The sequence below is a fragment of the Pteropus vampyrus genome, unplaced genomic scaffold, assembly GCF_000151845.1.
Source record: "Pteropus vampyrus isolate Shadow unplaced genomic scaffold, Pvam_2.0 Scaffold322, whole genome shotgun sequence".
NCBI lineage: Eukaryota > Metazoa > Chordata > Mammalia > Chiroptera > Pteropodidae > Pteropus > Pteropus vampyrus.
In genome coordinates, this window is record NW_011889103.1 from 1,299,751 (window position 1) to 1,322,951 (window position 23,201).

Here is a 23,201-nt window from a genome sequence, read left to right on the forward strand (position 1 = left end):
GGATGAGGTCGGGAACGGCTCGCGCTCCAGCTCCTTGGGTTGGCGGTAGCGTCAGGTGAGAGGGCGGGGTCTTGGGGTCGGGTGGCGCGAGGTCTCAGCCGAGATTCAGGACAACCCCAAACCAGGCTCCCGGCTTCTCAGGCTCAGTTTCCCCAACTCGAGAATCCGACCTGAGGGGCCGGCGACTTCGAATCTGACAGACGTGATTTTGATCTTCGAACAAGCAATAGGTTTCCGCGCTAAGAAAAGGAGGTCACGGTAGTACTTATCGTGAAGTTCAGGTCATATTATACTCAGGTAATTAATGCACTTAGAGCCTTAAATGGAGGGTAATTTTGCATCATTTGTAAAAATCTAAAATGCGCACACTCGTAGACCCAGCAAGTGGCTTTTTAGAACGCTTGGGTCTCCTGGGCCACCCCCTTCCTGCCTCCCTCCCCCCCGCCCCCCCCCACGTAATAGCTATTTTCTGTAGCCTTTTTATAATTGTGACACATTGGAAACAGTCTAAACAGGAAAGAGTGCTTTCTGGTCCGTGATTTCACTTAAATTTCTACCTTTAATAATAGTAGTAATAATAAAAGCTGGAACGAAGAACAGATCTAGTAATAAGCAGCTATCAGTAATCAAGTGATTACAATGTACCAGACACTGCTTAGTGTTTCCCTTGCACTATTTAATTTAACCTTCCCGAAACCTATTGAGGTAAGTACAGTTATTGTCGCCATATAACATGTGAGGAAACTGGAATTCATAGCCCTTTAAGCGAGTTAGCTAAGATGACATCACTGGAGAGTAGAAGAGCTGGGGTTTGAACCCAGATCTTTTGATGTGTCTAGTTCGCTGCTGCACTGCACGGCACTGCCTTTTGAGCACATAGCAAGTGCTAAGTGGTAGCTGCCATTTTCTATTATAATGAAGAGCTTGAACTAAGCATTTTCTGAGATCTTTAAGGTCTGGGGAACTTCTATCCTCTCTCTGGCTTTCCGTTTCAGGGTTCCCAGGAGCCATGTTGTCACGAGTCCTGCTGGTCTCTGCTCCAGGGAAAGTCATCCTTCATGGAGAGTGTGCTGTGGTCCATGGCAAGGTAAAAGGCCCCCTTCACGGATTGGGCACCACTTCTCCCTGATGCTAATATTAAAGGAAGCCAAAAGAAAGACTTGAGTAGAGCAGAGAGGAGGTTAGTTTCTCCCTAGCCAGATAAGGAAAAGACAGATCTTATGCCTACCGAAGGGCTTCTCTGACCCACTCAGTAAGATATAAAAAAGTTGATAGGCAAGGCCCCACAATTGGATTGAGATCACCTAGGAAGTGAGCTTCAGCAGAGGAAAAAAAAGAGGTTTGAGGACCGAATTTGGGGTACTTCACCATTTAGAAGTCGGGGAGATGAGTCTGAAACATATATTATTTCATTTAACTCTTACAACTGCCTCTGAGGTTAAACTTTTAGTCCTATTTTACCGATGTGGTAGTTTAGACTCTGGAGAGGATTGGTAACTTGACCAAGGTCCCATACACCTTGGTAGAGCTAGGAGTGAACCTAGGTCTGTCTGAATCCAAAGCTCATGCTTTTCCCACTCCTCTCTGTCATTCTTTGTGTTCTTTACTTATATTTATCTTTGAAAACATGGTGATTATGGGGAAGCCACTCCTTGGTGTTGGGAACCTCTAAAGTTTTGCATGGGGAAAGCAAATATAAGTAGATATAAACCTCTAATTGATAGGTAGGGGTTGTGAGAAAGTGTGCCACAGTTGATTAGCAATGTCAGGCTTGTGGCCACCCACACTCAGGCTAGCTGCTTTTGCCTTTTGTTCTATAGGTAGCACTGGCTGCGGCCTTGAATATGAGAACATTCCTCCGTCTTCAACCCCAAGGCAACGGGAAATTGGACCTCAACCTACCAAACATTGGTATCAAGCGGACCTGGGATGTGGCTAGGCTTCAGCTGCTGGACACAAGCTTTCTGGGTAAGTGTAGGGAGGAGGAACCCGATGTGGAAAGAGCCTGGGCCCTGAGTAAGGGGCAAAAAAAGTGGCCAAGTAGTTATTCCAGCCTATCCTGAGGGAGCCAGAGGCCAGCCACTCTTGGGGTGTTTTCTCTCCTGACCCCATAAAATTAGCTTTGCTTATTTATTAATTTTTTTAAATGTATAAGCGTAAGACGATGCCTTAGATCTATGTGGGCTATTGTGGAGATTATCAAGGCCTACTGTTGAGTAAAAAACAAGATGCGCAATAGCAGGTATAGTATGATGAGGGATGACACAGGTTAAGTATCAGTATGTTTGTAAATGCATTGGAAAAGGCTGGGAAGATATGTATCCAACTGACAATGGTGATTAGTGATGTCTGGGAGGGTCCTAAGGTCCAGGAGTGGACGAAGGGAGCCTTCTTCCTATGGTGTTGTTTTAACAAGGAGAACGTATTGACATTTTGTATAATTAAAAGGTATTTAAAAGTATGTGTATTATTGGAAAATACAGTCAATACTGGGACATTTTGAGTAAAAGGAATGACCTATTATTATTTCCCACTCCCCCATCCCTCATGACAACTCTTAAGCATTTTGGTGTTAATCCTCCTAAATTATTTTCTATAGATAGATTGATTGAGATAGGGAGTATCTTATTTTTTAACGAAAATTGGGTCAGTCCATATAAACTTCAGAACTGTATGAGTCTCTTTTTCTTCTTCAGTATATCAAGATTGTCTTCCAATGAATAAAGACCTCTGTGCTAATTTTTGATAGCTTTGAGAATATTATGTCCACTTATCTGCAGGCAAAGTTTTTCCATCAGCGGAGTCATCACCTGCATCAGAGCTGAAATGTGGGTTCTGTCGCTGTCTCTTCTTATTGTTTGGTACAGTGTTTCTCAGCCATAGTGGGGCAAGTTAGAATCCTCCAGGGTTTTATCCCAAACTGTTCCCTGTCCCCTATAAGAATCAGTCCACAGCAAGCCACTCCCAAATACTATAGGAATATGGAGTAAGAGTGGAAAAGCCCTGTTTTCAAGCTACCATTTTCAGCCTCAGTTCTGCCTTGAGAATCCCTGGGGAGGTTTGTTGTTGTCGTTCGTAACAATATAGATGAATTCCCGATGCTGCCCTTCTCTTATTGAGAATCAGAAGTGGTGGTAGGGATGGGGAGGTATATTTTGAAAGGGTTCCCCTGGGACCTCTCAGTTAAGAGCCACTGATTTGGAGCATGCCTCAGAAAATATCTGTCCAGAGCAACCCAGACCTTGCTTTCTGGACCAGGCCAGAAATATTCCCTGAGAACTGGCTGCTGCTTCTGTATGTCTGTAGCATGGATGGAAGCACCCAGGTGTGATGGGTCATGGCTATGTGAGCCTGGGCAGGCAGGTCACTTAATTCTCTGAGCCTGTGTGAGCAGAGTTGTGTTGCCTGAGAGGGTGGCAGTGAGGATCCAACAGGATTGGAGGTAGGCCTAGGGCTGTGATGCAGAAGGTAGTACATACGTGAGGGCACATCAGTTCTCCAAGGAGACAAACAGTATCTGAGCCTTTTGGAGACTAATGTTTTCTATTTGGTTGCAAGAATCTGCCATTTTTTTTCTTTCAGTGTTCTTTGGTTCCCTCCTAATAGTAATAAATAGTGAACATTTATTGGACATTTAAGTATTTCAGGCACTGAACTGCTATGTTGTCTATGCTAGCACTTTTAGAATTCTCCAGCCTTCCCTGGAAGCAAGTGGTGTTATTCATCCCCATTTTATGTCTGAGAAAATTAAGGTTCAGGAGCCAGGTGTCTCAGGTTGTATAGCTTGTTGGTGATACAGAAAGGATTCAGACCGAGATCTTTCTAAACTACAGAGCCCAGGTTCTTAAAGAACCATTCCATTTCCATCACAGAGCTCTGAAATGTCTAGACTCTCGGTAATACTGTCATTGGCTTGGCTGCCTTTTACTGTATCATTAATTTAGTCAAAACATAGCAATTAATACATGCCCTACCCTGAAGTCTCCCAACACAGGTACACCCAGCTCAATTTCATGTCCCTTTAGAATTTGACATGGGATTCAGGGAGTGATTTGTGAAGGTAAACTGGTCAGACTTGCTCTGCCTCCTCAGCCTCTCAGGTGAAGGTGCTCCAACCTCTTACATGCATTGGAAGAGAAACTGCTACCTGGCCTTTCCCTCCTGCCCAAACAGATCTCCACATTTCATGTTCATTGGTTTTATTGGGATGTCTTGTTCTTGCTAATTATGTTTTGAGAAAGGGAAGTATTTGGGGAATGATGTAATACTGCTTTTGGTATTGGTTTTTTATCATGGAAGTCAAACACAGGCCTTTGGTGATTGAGCTGGCATTCACTTTGTGTGTGTATGTGTTGTTAAACTATTGTTAATTAAGCACTTACTACGTGCCCAGAGATGTTTAAGGATTTATGTACCTTATTTAACTTTATCGTCATGACAACCTTGTGAGAGGAGTTACTGTCGTTATTTCTGTTTACCAAAGAGGGAAACAGAGGTTCAGAGAGGTTAAGTCACCTGCTCAAGGCCACAAAGCCAGTCAGTAGTATCACAGTCATGACCCAAACCCAAGTCTGCATGCCTCCAATGCCTAAAGTCCACTGAAGGACTTCTGCTGTGGTGCTGGGTCAGTGAGTCCATGTCCATCCAGATTCCGATTCCCATGGTTGCTCTTTGTATTCTGTTGTCTGTAAAAGCACCCGAGGCTCTCACCCACCCATGCATGCTTGTTTCCCTGTGTGACAGAGCAAGGTGACTTCACAGTGCTGACCGAAGAGCAAATGGAAAAGCTAAAGGAGGTGGCAGGCTTCCCCGAGGACTGTGCTAACCACGAGCGCCTGGCTGTGCTGGCCTTCCTTTACCTGTACCTGTCCATCTGCCGGAAGCAGAGGTGTGTGTGTGGTCTGGGCGCAGAGTTTCGGTTCAGCCTTCGTTGGAAAATGGGCAAGGGTTTCTCTAGTTTTAGCTGCTGAAGAATGCACACGCTCCCTTCCAGGTTTCTAATAACAGCAGCCACCAGCAGTCTCACGATGTGTCAGGCACCATACTAGGCACTTTATATATGGTCTGTTTATAATATTCACAGCAACCCTATGAGAGAGGCATTGATCTCATTTTGCACAGGGAGAAACTGAGACACAGATAAGGTCACTTAAGGTCATGCAGCTAGTTAGTAGTAGAGCTGGGGATCAACTCAGTTCACTTGAATCCTTACGCCGACATTCTTAACCTCACTTTGCCTCCTCTTCCCTCTTCGATTCAGAAGAACCCAAGCCAGGTTCCATTCTTGAATTCACTGTGGCTTCTCCTACACCATGCCCATGGAGGCACCCTTGTTCCCACAGGCCCTGGGGAAATGCTGCAATTAGCAGAGTGAAGCCTGTATCCACTTCACTCCTTACGATAGGATCTGAGAAAGCCAGCTGCTAGACGGTGACGGTCCTGTTGAGGCGGTGTAACACAGTGATAGAGAACATGTGCTGAAAGTCAGGCTGCTTTGGTTCAGACCCCAGCATGGCCATGTGCTGGGGTCTGAACCAAATAATGGCATAAATATTAGCCATTATTGTTGTAGTTATTATTTTCCTCAAAACTGTTGGAGAATTAGAAATATTATACAGTTGACTCTTGAATAACTCTGGTTTTTAACTATGTGGGTTTACTTATTCATGGGTTCTTTTTCCATAACTATACAGTCATCCCTCAGGTTTCACATCTGGGGATGCAGAAGGCCGACTTAAGTTACACTTGGATTTTCAACTGCGGGTCAGGGTCAGTGCCCCTAATACCCCCATTGTTCTAGGGTCAGCTGTATGTGAACTGGCTCACAGTGAGTCATCACTATGATTTTTTGGTCCAGAATCCAAAGGGAAAGCTCAGGGGGCAGCCCTTCCCTTGTACAGCAGACGCTAGTTAAGCAGGCACTGGGTGCCCAGCGCCATGTGTGTGGTGGGAAGGGGCTGGGAACGGCCTCTGGGTAGTCATGGGAAGTGTCAGTGGGAACAACATCTGAGAAGGTTCTCGCAGGATGGGTAGGAATTTCCCCAGGGTAGAAAGAGATGCAAAACTATCCTGGGCAGAGGGACCAGCCTGTGCTACGAGCAGGGCCATGAGAGAGCCTCGCTTGTATGGGGAACAGGAAGGATTTTGGAGAAATGGTTGGTGGTTCACGAGGCACTTTTAGGAAGAGCACTGGTTGGACAACACAGCAATTTAAATGACTCTACTGTTTTCAAGTTGTCTAATTTCACAAGTTCCTGATAGGGATGCTTTTGGATTCAGGAAATCGCCTCAAGTTCAGAAAACTGGGCCAGACACTTAGAGTCAGGCCCCGCCAATGTCCACTCCTGGGCCTGGGCTACTGGTTCAACTGTGGCACCTCACTGCCCTTCCAGAGAGTCACTCTGTGCCCTTCTGTGTTTCAGGGCCCTGCCCAGCCTGGACATCACAGTATGGTCAGAGCTGCCCACCGGGGCCGGCTTGGGCTCCAGTGCCGCTTACTCCGTGTGTTTGGCAGCTGCCCTCCTGACTGCTTGCGAGGAGATCCCAAACCCGCTGAAAGAAGAGGAGGGTGCCAGCAGGTAATCATGGCCCTTTCCCTGCTCGTCGTCCTTCCTGTGGTCCATGATCTGAGCGTGGGTTCTCGCACTGAGAGCTGACCACCGTCCTGTGAGGTGTCACGTGGTCATTTTACAGAAGAAGCCGAGGGACAGAGAGGCCAAAGGCTGGCCCAGGCCACACAACTAGTGATGGCAGAGTGCAATTTGAACCCAGTCATTTCCTCCTACACTAACCAGGTTAGTTCCCCAGACCCCCACCTCTCACCTCCACCTTGCTTCTTTTGGGTTCAAGTGCTTGTGGTATGGTAGAGAGAACCTGAGCCCAGATGTAGAGGGCAACAGGTTAGATGAGGCATTGGGCTCAGCTTTGCCATTGACTCGCTGTGGGACCACGGCCGAGCTGCTGCACCCCTTGGCTCCTCTGTAAATTGTAGTACTAACATTGGTGTGGATATTGCCAGGTCATACCAGATGGTTATGAAAAGAATTATGATGTGCCCAGAAATAAGCACAGGAGGTGTGTCTGTCAGATAAGGGCACCTCCCCTCCTTTAGGTCGTTGACCTGTCTCTACAGAGGGAGTGTACTTCTGTGCAGTTCTCACTGTGATTAGTGAGGCTTGTCAGTACAGGGTTGCTGGCAGAGTTTCTGTCGCTTGGAGGCTACTCCTTGAGAACACCACCCTGAGTACAGAGGTTATGCAATTTGCCTTGGGCCTCACCCCAGGAGTTGTGAATGAGGCCTCAGAAGCCAGCTTGGCAGCTTTGTAGTGAGGCCTGTCCCTTGATCTAGATGGCTTGGGGGAGCCCTCCCATGGGGATCCTTTAGTCCCAGCCACGTGGAGCCCAGCCGTGCTGTGTTGGGTGGACTGCTAGCCTCATCCGTGTAACCAGCAGAAGAGAAGGCTGCTCAGACAGTGCTGGCTGCCAGAGTGGGAGCAGCTGTGTTTCCGCCCAGAGACTCCTCTTGTGCCCTCTGTGTCCGCTGCTGAGGCACCCCAAAGAACATGGGGCGCTGGCCTGTGGCTGAGGAGCCCCGTCCCCTTCCTGAGTTTGGCTTTGAATTGAGGTTTTCTTTCTCTGCCCTGAAAACGCTGTGCTTTTCTGTTTTCTCAGGCCCTGGTGCGTGCCCTTTTAAAGTTCTGTCACCGTCAGTAATTCTTCTTTTGAGACATAGAGGTTAAAATATAGTTGAATTCAGACTAAGCCCAAAGGTTGCTTTGGTCTTCGTGGATACAGTGGGTCTTGGGGCTTTTGATATCATATCTCTGTCGTCATTCCCGAGTCACTTTGAATGGTTCCTGTGCATAGAGCGAAGGAGGGGTGGGGTAGGGAGTTTTTGGTCAGGGGCAGAATCCAGTAGGTAATGAGACTGCAGCTGTAGGTAATGGGAGGTGATGGTTTTCAGGAATTTCGGTCTGGTTTGCCTGCTAACTTGCTGTGTGGCCTCGGGCAACCCCCTTTTTCTCTTCGGGGCTCCCGTTTCCTCCTCTCAAAGTGCAGGGCTACACTAGATGGTCCCTTGGGGGGCTTTCCAGCCTTGATTCTGTGGCAGCTGCTCATCACTATGCACTAATCGCTGACTATAACACAGATGAGTGAAGGCTTGGTTGCCTGGGTCCCTTGAATAGATACCTACCGACAGGCCAACAGACTAGAAAGCAGAGGGTGACTCGTTTGTGTTGTGTGTCTGTGTGTGTGCGTGGGCTTTTTCAGGCTGCTTCCTTTCCACTAGTTCTCTACCTTCCCTAAAGACCCAGTCGTTCCTTTTCAGAACCTTTGGGGGAGAGCAGGTCCCAACCCCCACCCCCAGCATTTCCGAATCAGAAGGCGCTGGAATCCAGTCTCCTGTGAAGACTCCTGTGGCACTAGCAGAGACTGCCAAACCACCATTGCCTTCTGCTGTTTCATAGGGAAGGGAATCAACAGAAAGGAAACAGAAGCCAAGAGAAAAGGATAGGGGATTGGGGTTGATTGTCCTCATTAGATACTCACGTATTTGGGGTCTATTTGCTTAAAACTGTCAATGGAAGAGCCCACATCTCTTCCAAGGAAGGCAGAGTGGCTGCGTGGGAGAGATCCAGAGATGGCTGGAGCAAACCTGGCTCGCCAAGGTTGTCTGGAATTATAATTCGTAATGATTGTGCATTTGGCCTATTGGCAGGGCTTTGGGAAACAGTCATTCCTCTGCTTGCTCTTCAGGGCTGGCTTGGTTCAGGAGTGGATGCTTCTGTAAGGGTCTGTTATAGTAATGGCTCCTGCCTGCTGCTCGTGGACACCTTGCCACTAGCCTTTGAAGAGGGTAGAGTTTGGAGTTAACCATTTACAGATGAGAGTGGGATTCAGAAAGGTTAGGTAACAGGCTTAGAGTCACTCAGCCAGTAAGAGGCAAACTAGGACCTTGTGATCCCAAAGCTGGGGCTCGCTCCACAGTGCCAGGCAGGGAGGTTTTGGAGGGAAGAGAAGGTATGGTTTGTGGTTTCGCTGGAGAGGTTCCAAGCTGTTTTCTCTATCTGAGTTTGAGGGCCCAAGCCCCATGGCCTTTTGGTTTCCATCAAGCCTATCCAGGGCCCCTGCCTCTGCTGCTCAAGGGGACCACTGGCCCCCACTCACCACTGTGATAAAGATGAGTTTCTCTGTCTTCTTCAGGTGGGCAGCGGAAGATTTGGAATTAATTAACAAGTGGGCCTTCCAGGGGGAGAGGGTGATTCATGGCAACCCCTCTGGAGTGGACAACTCTGTCAGCACCTGGGGTAGGTGCTGCCTCAGGCTTGTTTTCTTTATTTTTATTATTAAGATTCTTAGATGCCCAGGTTCTGTTGATTTGGGATGAACAGAAACAATGGATTCTGAGAAAAATAGCATTTTTCTGTTTTAAAGGGAATGGAAGAGATCTCAGCCTCACACTTCCTGTACCTGGATCTTAGGTGGGATGGGGCAGGGTGGGGTGGGGCTGAGGCCTGGAAAGCTACAGTGCTAGGGAGCTCCCCAGGGAAGTCGGTAAGTAAAGCTGTAGAACCACTGCTATGGCGTTTGCAGACCGCACAAGTTGAGCTTCCCTATGGTGGGGGTGCTTTCTTATTGGACCTAGGCATGGTCCTGGGCCCCACCTTTATCACTTCACCATGTGGAGCCAGACAGCCTGGAGGGAAGGGAGTGACCCTAGAACCTGAGTGCTGGTGAGCACTCCCTGGCAGAACATGGAATGCCTTGGTGCCTTCCTGAGCCTTTTGTAGCTGAAGCTGAGATGGTAGTTGCCGTCTGTTCCCTGGATGGTGTGAAACTCAAACCGACCCCAGAATCCAATCCCAAGAGGCAAAGATCTGTAGCTTTTCTGACCCGCTGGTTTTTCTCTTTAGGAGGAGCACTCCGATACCAACAAGGAAAGATTTCATCCTTAAAGAGGTAATTCTAGGGTGGAGCAGCACCTTCCAGCCTGGCTGTGTCCAGTCGGGGAGCTCTGTTTCTTTATTCTGTAACATGTGGGCCAGGTGCCCCTGGGCTTTGCTCTCGCTGGATGTCACCCTCATAGGCCATTGGCAGTGAGGAAGCCCTGCCCTGCTCTATCCTTCTGCACTTCAGCTCTTAAATTGTCAAGAGATTAAAGGGGAAGTCATGCATGGCTGTGCCATTCACCTTGTAGATTGTGGCTTTCCCCCCAGACCCGTGGCTGCTCATTTAGTTATTCATTCAGCAAACAAGAATTGATATCTTATGTGTTCCTGATGACACTGTACTAGGAACTAGGGATATAAAGATAAATCTTAGACACAGTTTTGGGTGGGTGGAGACAGACATGCACACAAAAGCCACCACAAGACAATATGAGAGTTGCTGTAATGAGGGCACGGAAGGCAGAACCGGGATGGGAGACCGAGGGAAGCTTGAGAAAGGCTTAGAACAGAGGTGACATTTGGCAACTTTCGACCTGTTTTACATGTTTTCTTTACCTCCTCCCTTTGTTGTAACTGGAATTACAAACATGCATATTAAATTTCAGTATCTTCTATTCTGTTTGTACTCAGAGTGGAAATGTCAGATGCGGGGAATGAAGAATGGGGCAAGCAGGAGTGGGTGCTTTTTGGCTGTTCCCTGAGTCCTCGATCACGTCAAGTGATGGTGTTTGTCTCAGGGCACTTTGTCACCACTGTGGGCCTTTCTATAGCTGTACAGGTCCCAGGGCTGTCTTTGAGGATGGACAGCAGATCCTGGCCTGCGCCGTACCTCAGTGACCTGGGATGACATGGTGCTGCACCCTCGTACCTCTGGGATCTTCCTGTCCCAGCTATGTTGGCTTCCAGGAGCCAAGCCTGCCTTTCTGAGGCTCTTCATTGTTTTGTTTTGTTTACTTTTATTAGCATTTATTGATGCTGAATTTACTTCCGGGCTATAAGTTTTTGTTTCTTCAGTTTTTTTCTTCTGTGCAACCTCCTCTTCTGGGTTAGGAACAGTCTGCTCTTTTTCAGTGGGGATCGTCTCAATATGGAAGAGCGTGCTCATGTAGGGGTTAACCCACCCACGAGCTCTGTAGGTTCTGAGCCGCATCTTGGGAGCTTTGTGCTCAATGACCAGAGAATCTACATCTAAATCCATAAGTTCAGCATTCCTCTCTGCGTTTTTAAACATGTGCAGCAAAGATGCAGCACTCTTTGGGCCACTGACCCTGCATCTAGCCCCCGTAGTTTGGCCTGGGCACACCTACCAGCTCCAACATTGTAATGACAGAATGGCACACGTTGCTTTTGTAAAGTGATGTCCTTCAGATACTTGGTGGCTTTTGGATATGCATACCCTTGATGGCCTGGGCAGTTTTAAGTATTCTTAAAGTGAACATGAAGATTTGAACCTCTTGATTTGCATGATTTTGTGGGGTTTTCCGGGTCAAGTGAATAGTGAACCATTTTCAGAGGTCACTAAGGGGCTGTTTATGGGAAGAGCTGGGGTTTCTTAATCTCACACTATTAATATCATGGGCTGGATAATTCTTTATAGTGGGCTGTCTTGTGCGGTATCCCTGGGCTCTACCCACTAGATACCAGTAGTAGCACCTGTCCCCATCTTCCATTTGTAATGACCAAAAATATCTCGAGACATCGCTATATGTCCCCTAGAGGGCAAAATCCCCCTGGGTGACTAGCTCTGCTTGACACAGATGGGGAGGCAGAGCCGTTTAGGAGTGCGGCACAGTTTCCTCTGGCTGCCTGTGGAGTCGATGGCAGTGGAGCTTCAAGGCCCAAGTGGGAGCTGGCTCTGCCAGTTATACTGAATCCATGTGCAGGAGTGAGCAGATTCCGAAATGTCTGGGCCCAGGCCCGCCCTTAGACTAACGGTCTTTGGGAGGTGGCAGTCACAACTGTAACCTTCAGAAGGAAGGCATTCAAAGAGTTCTCAGTCTGCTCGATGACAGTGAGGGGCGTCATAAGTCAGGCAGCAGATTTGGGGGTGCTTCATAGAGGCATTTCATAGTGGCATTTCATTCGTTCAGTTTTTCCTGAGAGCTAGTTGTATCCTAAGCATTGAACTGGGTCCCCTGGGATAGAAAACCAATTAAGATGGGGCCTGGGCACGTGCAATCTCCCAGGGGGAATTAAGAAATGAATTATGGAGGGTTTCCAAGGCTGGGGGGATGGGGAGAGGCCCTGAGGCATGCTCAGGGGCTGGTTTGTGGTGGTGTAGACAGAGGCCCTGGGGACTGTAGGCCTGGGTTTGAGCCTAGCTCTGCCACTTGCCAGCCAGGTACCCTTGGATGAGTCACTGTTGAGGCTTCCATCTCATTTATACAGTGGGGATCTTGAGCATGAAATAAATGGTGTCTATAAAGTTCTTAGTTCTTTGCTGACCAAGTTTATTCATTGTTCCAGAAATATTATTGAGCAAGTACTGGGTGCTAGGGCCTCAGCAGGGAACAAAAGGTCCTGGCCATCAGAGAATTCACATTTCGTGGGAGGAGACAATCAACAAATAAATTGCTCTTTAAGAGCATGTCAGGCAGTCCTAGGTGCCTTTAGGAAACAAAGCAGGGCAAGGGGCTCAAGGTGAAGGAGGGAGCTAGTTGGATGGGATGATCAGTAGAGGCCTCTGAACAGAGACCTGAATGAAATACAAGAGTGAGTCATGGGGCTATTGAGGATGGGGGTGGGTCCTGGGCAGAGGAAAACGCAAGTGCAAAGGCCCTGGGCAAGAATGTGCTTGGCCTTCTGGGCAGCAGCCAGGAGGCCAGGGTGGCTGAGTGGAGCAAGCACCCAGGGAAGGCGGAGATAGATGAGGCTGGGGTGGTAGCCAGGTGGAGTACACACACAAGGGGGCATAGCCCAAGGTGATGGTCACAGGATGTCATAGGAGCCCAGGGTTTTGTGGACCTGGCAGGAGGCCTGTGGCAGAGGACTTATCTAAAAAAGACGAAGAGGCAGTACCCAAACTCCTCCCGCCCCAATGCATGGGAACAGAGCAAACTGACCTTTGCTGCTGGCTGCAGGGCCCCGCGGTGAGCAGATGGTGGATTCTCTGAGAAACAGAGGCCAGACCACATTAATCCCACCAGTGGCTTATGGAGAAGCCCTTTCGTAAGGGCTCCATGCATGGTGCTTCTCTATAAAATAAATGCATTGTTTGCAAAGTGGATCAAGATGCGGCCTCCCAGAACACTGCTCTTTTGAGAAACGACTTGTCTTTAAAGGGAAGAGAAAAGCCAAATAGAATGTTCATCTTTTGTAAAGTTAAAAAAAAAAAAAAAAAAAAGAGCTGGCCTCCAAGGCTGAGAATCGATATTAATTTCATGGGTTTATGGGCGGTGAGATCAAGCAGGTTTCTGGCAGCCTTTTCCAGCCCTATTGGATTTTACAATCTTGAGCTGTGAAAAGAAAAGCGAATAAAGGTATCAAAGGGTCTGCCTATCCCCAGCAGTCTCAGGCCAGAGCTCGTCTAAAGTCTCCACCCTCTGTCCCTGCTAGTAGCCCTCTGAAAGGCAAATCGAGATGACAAGAAAAAGAGGCTTGAGTCCCCAAAGACAGTTAACCACAGGGACAATTGGGATTGTGGCTTTAGGAGGGATTAAAGCTCAGAGGGCAGATGAGGACAATGGGGCCCTGCCGGAGAGCCGGCTTAATGTGGCCTCCCTGACCCTTTGTTCTCTTACCTGGGGCATCCCGGCGAGGACAGCTGACTCCCTCTTACCACATCTGGTTTTGGAGCAGAATGGGCTCAGTGTGCTGGGGACCTGACTCCTCTGCAAGCCTGCCCTCCCTTGAGCTCCTGTGTTGAGTGCGCCAGCTAACCTGGGTGTCTTCCCTCCCCGCACGCCCTCTCTGCGATCCATCCAGGGCCTGTTGCTTTTTCTTTCTAAATATATAGCACCCTCCACTCCAGTTCTCTGGGGCAGCTCACATGACAGAACCTCAGCCCCTTCTTGTACTCTTCACTGCAGAGACTTTGAACTTCTTACTCCGTGAATATGCCATGCTCTATCACCCCCAGGCAAGGCTAGGCCCTCACATGTGCCCAGCACATATAGGTGCCCAGTCAAAAGTGAATGAGTGAATGATGAGCCGAGTGATCATCCACCGCAGGGCTAAAGCAGAGACAGCTGTGGTTGGCTGCAGGCACATTGGGCTCAGTGTCACGAGCCTTTGCCCCTCCGAACTGTTTCTAGCCCCAGCCCTGACCCAGCTCCTCCATCCTAAGCTCACTGTGGACCTTCTTCACCCTGCAGGCCCCAATCTCTGAAGATCCTGCTGACCAACACCAAAGTCTCTCGCAGCACCAAGGCTATCATAGCCAGCATCAGCAACAGGCTACTCAAGGTGCTTCCTGCCTATCCCTGGGCTGGTGTCTCACGAGTCATGACAGTCATGTGTGCGAGTTGGAGCTCTCCCCCTGCCCCATGCGTTAGTGGAGGGGTGGGATGGGGAGGCAGTTTGGGCAGAAAAAGAGGTGCCGTCTGTTCATACTCTAGCTGGGAGGTGGGACGGGTCATTAGACATGCCAGCTTTGCAGCAAGCATCCCCTACGTATGTTGGGCATCTGGACCAGGCAGAGACCAGGCCGGAAGGAGAGGACGTTTCCTCAGGGTGGGTGTGGGCCTTGGAGATACCTCCTCCCTCCACCCCATTTCCAGGGCAGCTGCCCAGCGCCTGCCTGCTCCTAGGTTTCACAGGTCTTTGCTCCTTTCCCTCCAGTTCCCAGAGATCGTGGCACCCCTCCTGACCTCCATAAATGCCATTTCTTTGGAGTGCGAGCGAGTGCTGGGAGAGATGGCAACGGTGGCCCCAGCCCTGGAACACTACTTCATGCTGGAAGTAAGACCCGGGGTCACTCACCCGCACCACTGTCTGAGGCAAGGGATGTCTAGTCTGACTACACTGAGAATCTCCAGGGGCCAGGCCTGGACCCGAGGTCCTGTGTGTATGCACACAAGCAAGTGTGCCTTATTTTTAAGCCTCTTCCTAGGGGATTGGAGTGATTAAGTGAGAGGATACATGGAAAGCGCTGAGGGCGGTGCCTAGTACGAGCTAAGCATGACGGACCGGGTTTGGGGTCACACGTGGAAGGAGCACCGGGTTATTGCTGACTTAGTCTTCCATGAGTCCAGGGATGATTTCTTACCTGGCAGCCTCTTCCCTGCTCTTTTTGCTAACTGTGTGTTCATTCAGTAACTATTTATCACCCACACGCTTTGGATCAGACATAGTCCAAAATTGTGCTTTCATCATCGTTACCCCAGCCACCACCCTTTGCATGATTCTAGTGTAGAGCCTGAGACCTCATGCTTTGGATTTAATTCTGGCCTCATACCCTGGAGTGTCTTAAGAACGCAGTGAGGTCCCGTGGGTAATGCATAAGCACAATGCCTGAGGAAATGCCAGCTCAGTAAGCCAGAGCGCCTCATCCTCAGATGTGGTCCATCTGGCCTGGTGAGCTGACATTAAAAAGTCATGTGGCTTCTCTTGAATGAATCACAGGATCGGGTAGCCCCAGCCGACGTGGCCATGCAGTGGCAGTCTATTAGAAAGTGCACAAGGGGCCTCCTGTGGTGTCCATTATTTCTCCTCAGTCCCCACCACTTCCTACATATTACCCACAGCCAGTACAGTCTTTGCCTGGTGTCTCCCTCTCCCACTGTAGGCATTCGAGTCTACAGCCCCTGTAATGAATGGAAGCTGCTACTCTCTGTCTTTTCACAAATGATTTCTCATTTGATCCCTACCTGTGAAATAGGTATGTTGCCCCATTTTATAGATCTAAAAACTGAGGTCTAAAGAGAGCAACTTTCTCCAACGTTTTCCAGCTAGTGAGTGGCTGAGCCAGGGGTCAAACTGACTTATTCCTGTAGTCAATAAGTCTTTAATGAGCACCTACTCTGAGCCAGGTGCAGAGACTCCACCCAATTCCTGCGTTTTGCTCTCTTTGACCCAGCCTTTGCCTTGCTGGCTCTCAATTCCCTTCACGTAGGAAGGAAGGAACACAGTCCTCCTGAGTAGGAAATTAATAATGATAGAGGACTGCCTAAAATACACCCCGTTAAGCCCCCGGAGAATACCCCAGAACAGCTCGTTGATTATACATTGTGTGTATTTTTGGCTGTGGCAGCCGCTGAAATGTGCAGCTCGACTCCCGGACAGCTTTGCACTCAAACCAGCGAGCTGTTCTCCTATGTCACAACCTGTCATCCGATCCTTGACAGATTTTGGATCAGAATGTGACAGGTGTCTGGAACCTGCCTTGGCAATGTGACACCTGGCGCTCAAGTGCAGAGACAGGCCCCCAGAAGTTTTCCCTCACATCCAGCCCTCGGGCCCACTGAAAGGCACATGGGGCTGCCATTGGGCCATCATGCTTGTCTGCTCTTTTGTCAGAAGTGCCGGGGTGTATATGAGACGGGCTGCAGGGAAGGGCTGACCCCACCCTGCCCAGCTCCCTGGTCAGGAGAACCAGGTCGGCTTCTGCGGACAGCTGGTGATTGGCAGTCCTCATGGCGCACAGGCACTCCCAGCACCCTGGAGCAGAGCTGTGTGCTGTCATGCTGAACAGTGCAGATGGGTGGCAGCAGGATGCCGAGGGCACTCTTGGAGGCAGGGTAGTCACAGGCTTCCCGTCAGGCAGACCCAGCTTCCAGTGCCAGCTCAGTTCCTTACTAATTCAGTGACCTTAGGCAAGTACCTTTTCTCTCTGAGCCTCAGTTTCCTCTTTTGTAAAGTGGAGACAATGGTATAATCATAAAATTACTAATAATAGCAGCTGCTATTGCCTAGCACTGACCTCTTGCCAGGTGTTGCATGGAAGACTCACCTCATTTGCCTCACGGCAATGAGGCGTTTCCTCTTACCATCCCTGTTTTACAAGGGGGGAAACTGGGGCTCAGAGTGAAAGACCGTGCCCACGGACACACAGCCATGAAGTGGCCAAGCTGAGACTCAAACCCAGGCCCACCTGACTCCAGATCCCACATTCTAACTTCTCGATGGCAGGAACCACAGCCGGGCATGTTGTAGGTATTTGGCAAGCAATGATGGAGTAAATGAAATGTAAATAGGCGGATGCCTGGGCCGTGGCAGCTCTTAGTTTTGTTACTTCATCAACATTTGATCCTCAGAAGAGAATGAATTTTATGCATAATCAAAGAAACCTGAACTGTTTCCCCTACTTGTGTGTGACCTTGCTGGAACTGCAAACCAGGTTTTATTCTGAATATTGGTACCTGAGGCAGCTGTAAATGACAGAAATCCATCCCAACCAGAAAAGGAATTTATCGGCTTATCACTGAGAACACCAGAGGGAATAGCTTCAGTCATAGCTTAATCTAGGGGCCAAGACAACCTGATCTGAAATCTCTCTTCGTCTTCTATGTAATCTTTGACCTTGTGCAAAGTAGATAACTCTGGCAGCTTACCTCTGAAGTCAACCAGGTGTGACAACTTTAGTGGAAAGAGGCAGAGAAAACTTTGGGAGGGCCCTGATTGGCCCACATGCCCATCCCTGACCAGTCACCATGGCCAGAGGCTTCTGTGGCCAGCCCCATCTCAGCCCTATGGAAAGTCCTACAGGAAGGAGAGGTTCTTTTACCAACAGAGAGGGGCCCTATGCTAAGTGGTCAAAGCCATTTGCTGTCCCTAATCAACGGCTGTCAGATGGACGGGGCGAGCACAGGACCTCGGCCTCATGCCGGGAGAGAACAGACTGAATCTTCTCCTCCAGGAGCTGATTGACATGAACCAGCACCTTCTGAACGCCCTTGGTATGGGCCACACCTCCCTGGACCAGCTCTGCCAAATGACCATGGCCCATGGACTGCACAGCAAGCTCACTGGTGCTGGTCGTGGTGGCTGTGGCATCACACTCCTCAGGCCAGGTACTTGGGGGTGGGTAGGGTTGCCAGCCTAGGTTCTACAGAAGTTCTACCTGGGCATTTCCTGTGACAGGAGGAAGAGGCCTGTAAACAAGTCCTGCCTCTGCTCTGTGGCCTCGGGCAAGGTAATTTATCTCTCTGGGATTTTGTTGCCGCATTGGTAAACTAAGGATGCTGACATCTAGTTTATAAGATTATTGTCCAGATTCAAGGAGAAAAAATACTTTGAGAGAGCCTGGCACAGGGCTGGACTGTGGTAAAAGCTCGTATTTTGGTGGCTGTTTCTACCACCTTCTTACCTGCCAAGCCTCCAACAAGCTCGAGAAATAACCAAGACATTGTCACCACCCATGTCAGCCTCAAACCCCCTACTGTCACTTCTTGATGTGGCCAGGATGGGGACTAACCTGCTTTGAAACAAAGGGGTTTCTTTCCCCTTAGTCTTTGGGGAAAGAGCAAGGCCCAGGGACAGCAAGGGGCTCCTAGTAGTCTTCAGTCACTAACATACCACACTGCCATCATGACCTGGAACTAAATGCTCCTGCCCACCTCCATTTCCTTCTGTATTTTTTGCCCACTCCTTCTGGTCTCCTTTCTCTCAATCTCTCTTGTACCTCCTTTCTTTTTTGCCTTTCTCCTTCACTTTGCAGTAAGCCCACAGTGGCCCCAGAGACCTCCCCTTACCCCCAGTGGGACTCCCAGGCTTCAGGAAGTCATCACATCCTAACTTCAGCAGGCCTTGACCACTGGTTGCTAGTTCAGAGTCGATGACAATGGTGAGAGAGAGAACATTTCTTAAGCACGTACGGTGTACACGGTATTGTGCCAGGCACTTTACCTGCACTGACCCATATAATCCTCACAGTGATCCTTGGGGAGTAGATAACATTATCAGCCCCATTACCAGATGAGGAGACTGAGGCTCAAAGAGAAGTCACTTGTTTGAGTCCCTGTAGCTGATATGTGACAAAGCCAGGTGACTTGAGAGCCCACCTGTTCCTTGAATTGGGACAAACATTCTCCAAGAGAGTGGACAGTTGTCAGGGATGACCTGCTGCTTTCCCTCCCCACAGATCTGGAGGGTCCAAAGGTGGAGGCTGCAAAGCAGGCGCTGATCAGTTATGGGTTTGACTGCTGGGAAACCAGCATTGGTGCCCCTGGCATCTCCATCCACTCATCTGCCTCCCTGGATGCCCCGGTCCGGCAAGCTCTGGATGGCCTCTGAAATGAGCCCATGCTGCTGACACCAACAGAGAAGCTCCAGCCTCCTTTGATGTCCCTCCTTCTGGCCGTTCCCCTCCAGCCCCAGTGGTGGGACCTGCAACTTGCTGTGGGCTGGGCTGCCCAGAAGACATGGTCTGTATTCTGCCTTCTCCCGAGCCGGCCGGACAGTGGGGCCATGTGGGTCCATGGAGACTGCAGACCTGAGACATGATGTGCTCTTTCCTGTCCTCTCGGTGGCTCTGCCAGACCCATTCACTTTGGGCCTCTGCTTTTACCTCAGACTCCTGGCCAACCCGGCAGGATGCTCAGATGGAGGGGTCAGGTTCCTGGAGCAGCGTGCCTTCTCTCTACTCCATCTCTGCTTTTCCACCTGTCTCTCAGGAAACCCCTCTGATCACTCGCAGGGTGCTCCTTGTTCCTCCTTTCTTCCTTCACACCTGCAGTCTTTTTGAAACCTTCAGCAATTTGCATGGCCTGCTCTCGACTGTGGGCTTCCTCATAGTCTAGTGTTGGGCCGGTGGTCTTTCCTTCTGTCCTGCGGCCCAAAGGTTGACTGAAAGCGGGGTCGATGTGCAGTTTCTTCCAGTCTGTATCTGAGGGGTTTGCAGAAAATATGGCAAAGGGGGAATAAAAAGCTCTTGAGTAAACAGTGCTTCCCTCTGTGTCTGGAAAAAAGGGTGAGGGTCTGATCTGGTAGTCTCCAGCTCCCCTACACCTGCCTCCCATGTCCTTGTCCCTTCTCCAGCCACTTTCTCAGGGGAGCTCTTCAGAAATTGAAGGAAGGAAGGGCTCTGGGTCACTTGGTTGTATGTCTCAGGGATGGGGCGACGTTTTCCCAGATGGCCCTGGCTGGAAAGAGGGTGGCCAGGACACTAGGCCCTCCACCCAGCAGCACAGCTCCAGCCTGCTTTTCCAAAAAGGTGAAGTTAAAGCTTCCTAGCTCCTGGAATCATGAGCACCCATTAATTCAGACTGATAAGCCTTGGAGACAAAAACCTGCCGTAGGTCTTGGAGTATTCCTTTCTTTTTGAAACTAGCTATCCGGGAAGAGAAAACCAACTCAAGTGTTTATAGCCCAGGGCCTGACACCTACCTGGCCTCATTTGAACTTTATATTATTAATCAAGCAAGGCTCTTTCTGAAATGGCAGAATTCATCGAAAACCTTTGTAGCTAGCACGTTGCCAACAGAAACTCCTGGAGCCCGGGACCTGTAAGAGGCAGGGCAGGAAGCGGGGCTAGGGCGGGGGTTTCAGGATTTGGTTAAAATGGCTTAGTGCACTTCTGCCCTTGGCCACTAGGGGGCAGCTGGCATCTTTCCCAGCATCTTGACAGAGAAGGTGAGTGGGAGCTGACCTGAAGAGCAGGTTCTGAGCTCTGCCCACCCTACACCAGGCCTCTCTTGGGCTCTGCCTGGGGTCACTGCCAGGAACATGATGGTGATAGGAAAGACACCTGACCCAGCTTAACTTGTAAAAATGGCCCCAGCATCACTAATGGAGAGTTCCCTGCCCCCGCCGTTTAAATAAAACAATGCATAAAACAATATTAATACTGAGCACTTAACATGTGTTAGGCACTCTTCTAAGCATGATGTATACATCATCTCTTTTAATCTGCCCCAGCCTTGGATCATAATTGCTAATCTCAACCCTATTTTACAGATCCTGAAACCGAAGCTCAGAGAGGTTGAGTAACTCGCCTAAGGCTAATCCGCCAATCAGCATCAGAGGCAGGATTCCAACTCAGATGTTCTGATTCCAGTGTCTCCCCTCAGCTCTGATGAGCTTCTGCGTAGACGGGGCTTTGTTGCGATTCTTGCTGATTTCCGTGCTTGGGCTCGGCATTTCCTCTGGCTTCTGATGTACTGGGTCGGAGTGGGTCTTGGGCCTGGGCATTTTCCAGAAGTTCCTGACATGATTTGAATGAGCAGCCAGGGCTGAAAGGTATTGGTTCAGAGTGTTTCCAGCTTGTGGGGGAAGTGGGCCTAGGAGCCTCCCTGGGGCTCCCACAGGTGCCCATGGCAGGTGTGGAATCCAAGAGAGTGGGTGTCCAGAGGATTCAGGCCCCCAGAACCTACCTGCTCACTGAGACTTCCCCTATTCCTCATTCCCTGGGGACCAGGTATTACTCCTGGAGCAGAAGCCCACCATTACTCTTGCCCCAATGAAGCAGCCACCTGCATGCCTTGGCCAGTGCCGCCTCTCACCTTAGCTACCACCACTGGCTACCATATGGACCACCCATCCTTGATATTACATTTCCAGACAATCTGCATTTGCAGCGTCACCCTTTCTCATTGCCTGCCTCAGTGGTTCTAGCTGCACATCAAAACCACCCCTGAATGCCTGGTGCCACCCCCAGATATTCTGATTTAACTGATTTCAGCAGAATTCCTTCAGAGGTAGTTTTCTGAAGCTCCCGGGTGATTCTAACCTGTGGTCAGGGCTGAGGACACTGAAGTAGATGACTCCTAAGGTCATTTCTGCATGTCATCATGGTGCTTGAGAGCTCACCTCTGCCTGGGCTCCCATTCGGCTCTCCAACCCACTAGCCATGTGACCTTGGGCAAGCCAATCCACCTCTGGAGGCCACAGTCTTCATCCAGAAGATGAAAATAATAATACCCACCTTATAGAGATCTCGTGATGATTAAATGAGAAAATGCACATAAAGGTCTTGACACAGTGCCTCATACATAGTTAGCACTCAATAAATTCTCATTATCATAACTGTCCTGTGCTAAACAATTAAATGTCTTTCAGAGCCCAGAAATTTCAGGATGGTGCACAGAGCTGGTTAGAAGTTTCTAGCCCAGTTTGTCCAAACCTCTTAGGTTGATATCCCTGGGGTTGCTGTTCAAGAAACAGCTAATGCCAGCTGGCTATCCACCCTCTTAGCTTCCTCTCCGAAGAGGTGGCCACATAGTCTTGGTGCCCTCTTTGCCAGCAGAGGACAGCAATTCTTCAAGTCAGCATTTGGAGCTGCTCCCAGCCTCTGCAGCTGATTGTGGATTTAACACCCACCCTCACAGCCTGAAATTTGCAGAAAATTTCCCCAGTCTGGCTGAGGTCTCTTGTAGACACAGGCAGCAAATATTGTGATTCACACCAGAGAAGCTGCTGCAGTCGCACCAATGTTCTTTCTGTTGGTGAGGATTTTTCTCCCCAGGAATATCTCCCATGGGCCACGGCAGCCTGTTGAGTTTGCCAGCTGGCTGCAGGTCAGTAGATGTGTTTGGGGTCGGCTCTGCTATCTGAGTGTGCTTGGGCCGGTCCCTTTGCCTCTCAAGGTCTCTGTTTTCATTCTCACCTGCAAGAGATTTTTGTAAGGCACCTAGCTTGGTGTCCAGGACCTAGCAGGCACCCCCTTTCCCGGCCCTTTCAGGCTTCCAGCTAATTTTGGACCAGCTCCTTGGCTGTCTCTTAGCACCTACTGTGTGCCATTCCCAGTCATTGTCTTAGATGAGGAAACTGAGGCCCAAAGAAGTTAAGCAACATGCCTACAATATGTTTTCATCTCTAATGCCCAGGCCAGAGTCACATTTCCTCCCAGCTGGCCTCCAAATGTCCAAAATCATGTTCAGGACCATACATCTGGCTGTTATAGCCCTAAATTCTCTTTTAATCTAGCACAGCGACCCTACATACGCACATATGCATACATGTGTTTCTTTCTCCATTATGTGGCTTACTCAAGAGACCTGCCAATCATCCTGTAGAATGTCCCATCTCTTGCATTGGTCATTCAGTCAAAGCCCTCCCCGTGGCTTTGGCATCTCCCGAATTGCTAACAGCCAAACTTCCTGAGCACCTGCTACGTGCCCAGCATGGCACCAAGTGCTTTGTGTGCCTTATCCCCATGAATCCACTCAGTTCAGTGAGATAGGTATTATTCTGATGCCCATTCTGTTGATGAGTAAACTGAGGCCTAGGGAAGGGACTTGTCCAAGGTCACAAGCAAGCAAGTGGCAGAGTGGGATTTGAACCCAGGTCTGTGCAACTTCAGAACTTGGCTCTCATTATATTGTACTACTTGGGAGATAACCAGTGACCTCCCAAAGCCCCCTCTTCCAATCCCTG

The 23,201-nt window shown here is 49.5% G+C and overlaps 1 protein-coding gene across 3 annotated transcripts; it reads left to right on the plus strand.

Annotated features, from left to right (window-relative positions):
* Positions 1-61: 61 nt before the first annotated feature.
* MVK (mevalonate kinase) lies at positions 62-19,767 on the plus strand. 3 transcript variants are annotated; one of them, XM_011377814.2, is made up of 11 exons: positions 62-297; positions 996-1,087; positions 1,821-1,968; positions 4,744-4,888; positions 6,423-6,578; positions 9,205-9,308; positions 9,915-9,960; positions 14,264-14,354; positions 14,730-14,849; positions 17,746-17,899; positions 18,970-19,767. In XM_011377814.2, the coding sequence occupies exons 2-11, from the start codon at positions 1,010-1,012 to the stop codon at positions 19,119-19,121; spliced, it is 1,194 nt and encodes a 397-aa protein (XP_011376116.1). In that variant the 5' UTR covers positions 62-297; positions 996-1,009; the 3' UTR covers positions 19,122-19,767. The 3 variants fall into 3 exon arrangements, with proteins under 3 accessions (XP_011376116.1, XP_023377660.1, XP_011376118.1); XM_023521892.1 differs by lacking the exon at positions 996-1,087; XM_011377816.2 differs by lacking the exons at positions 9,205-9,308; positions 9,915-9,960.
* Positions 19,768-23,201: the final 3,434 nt, after the last annotated feature.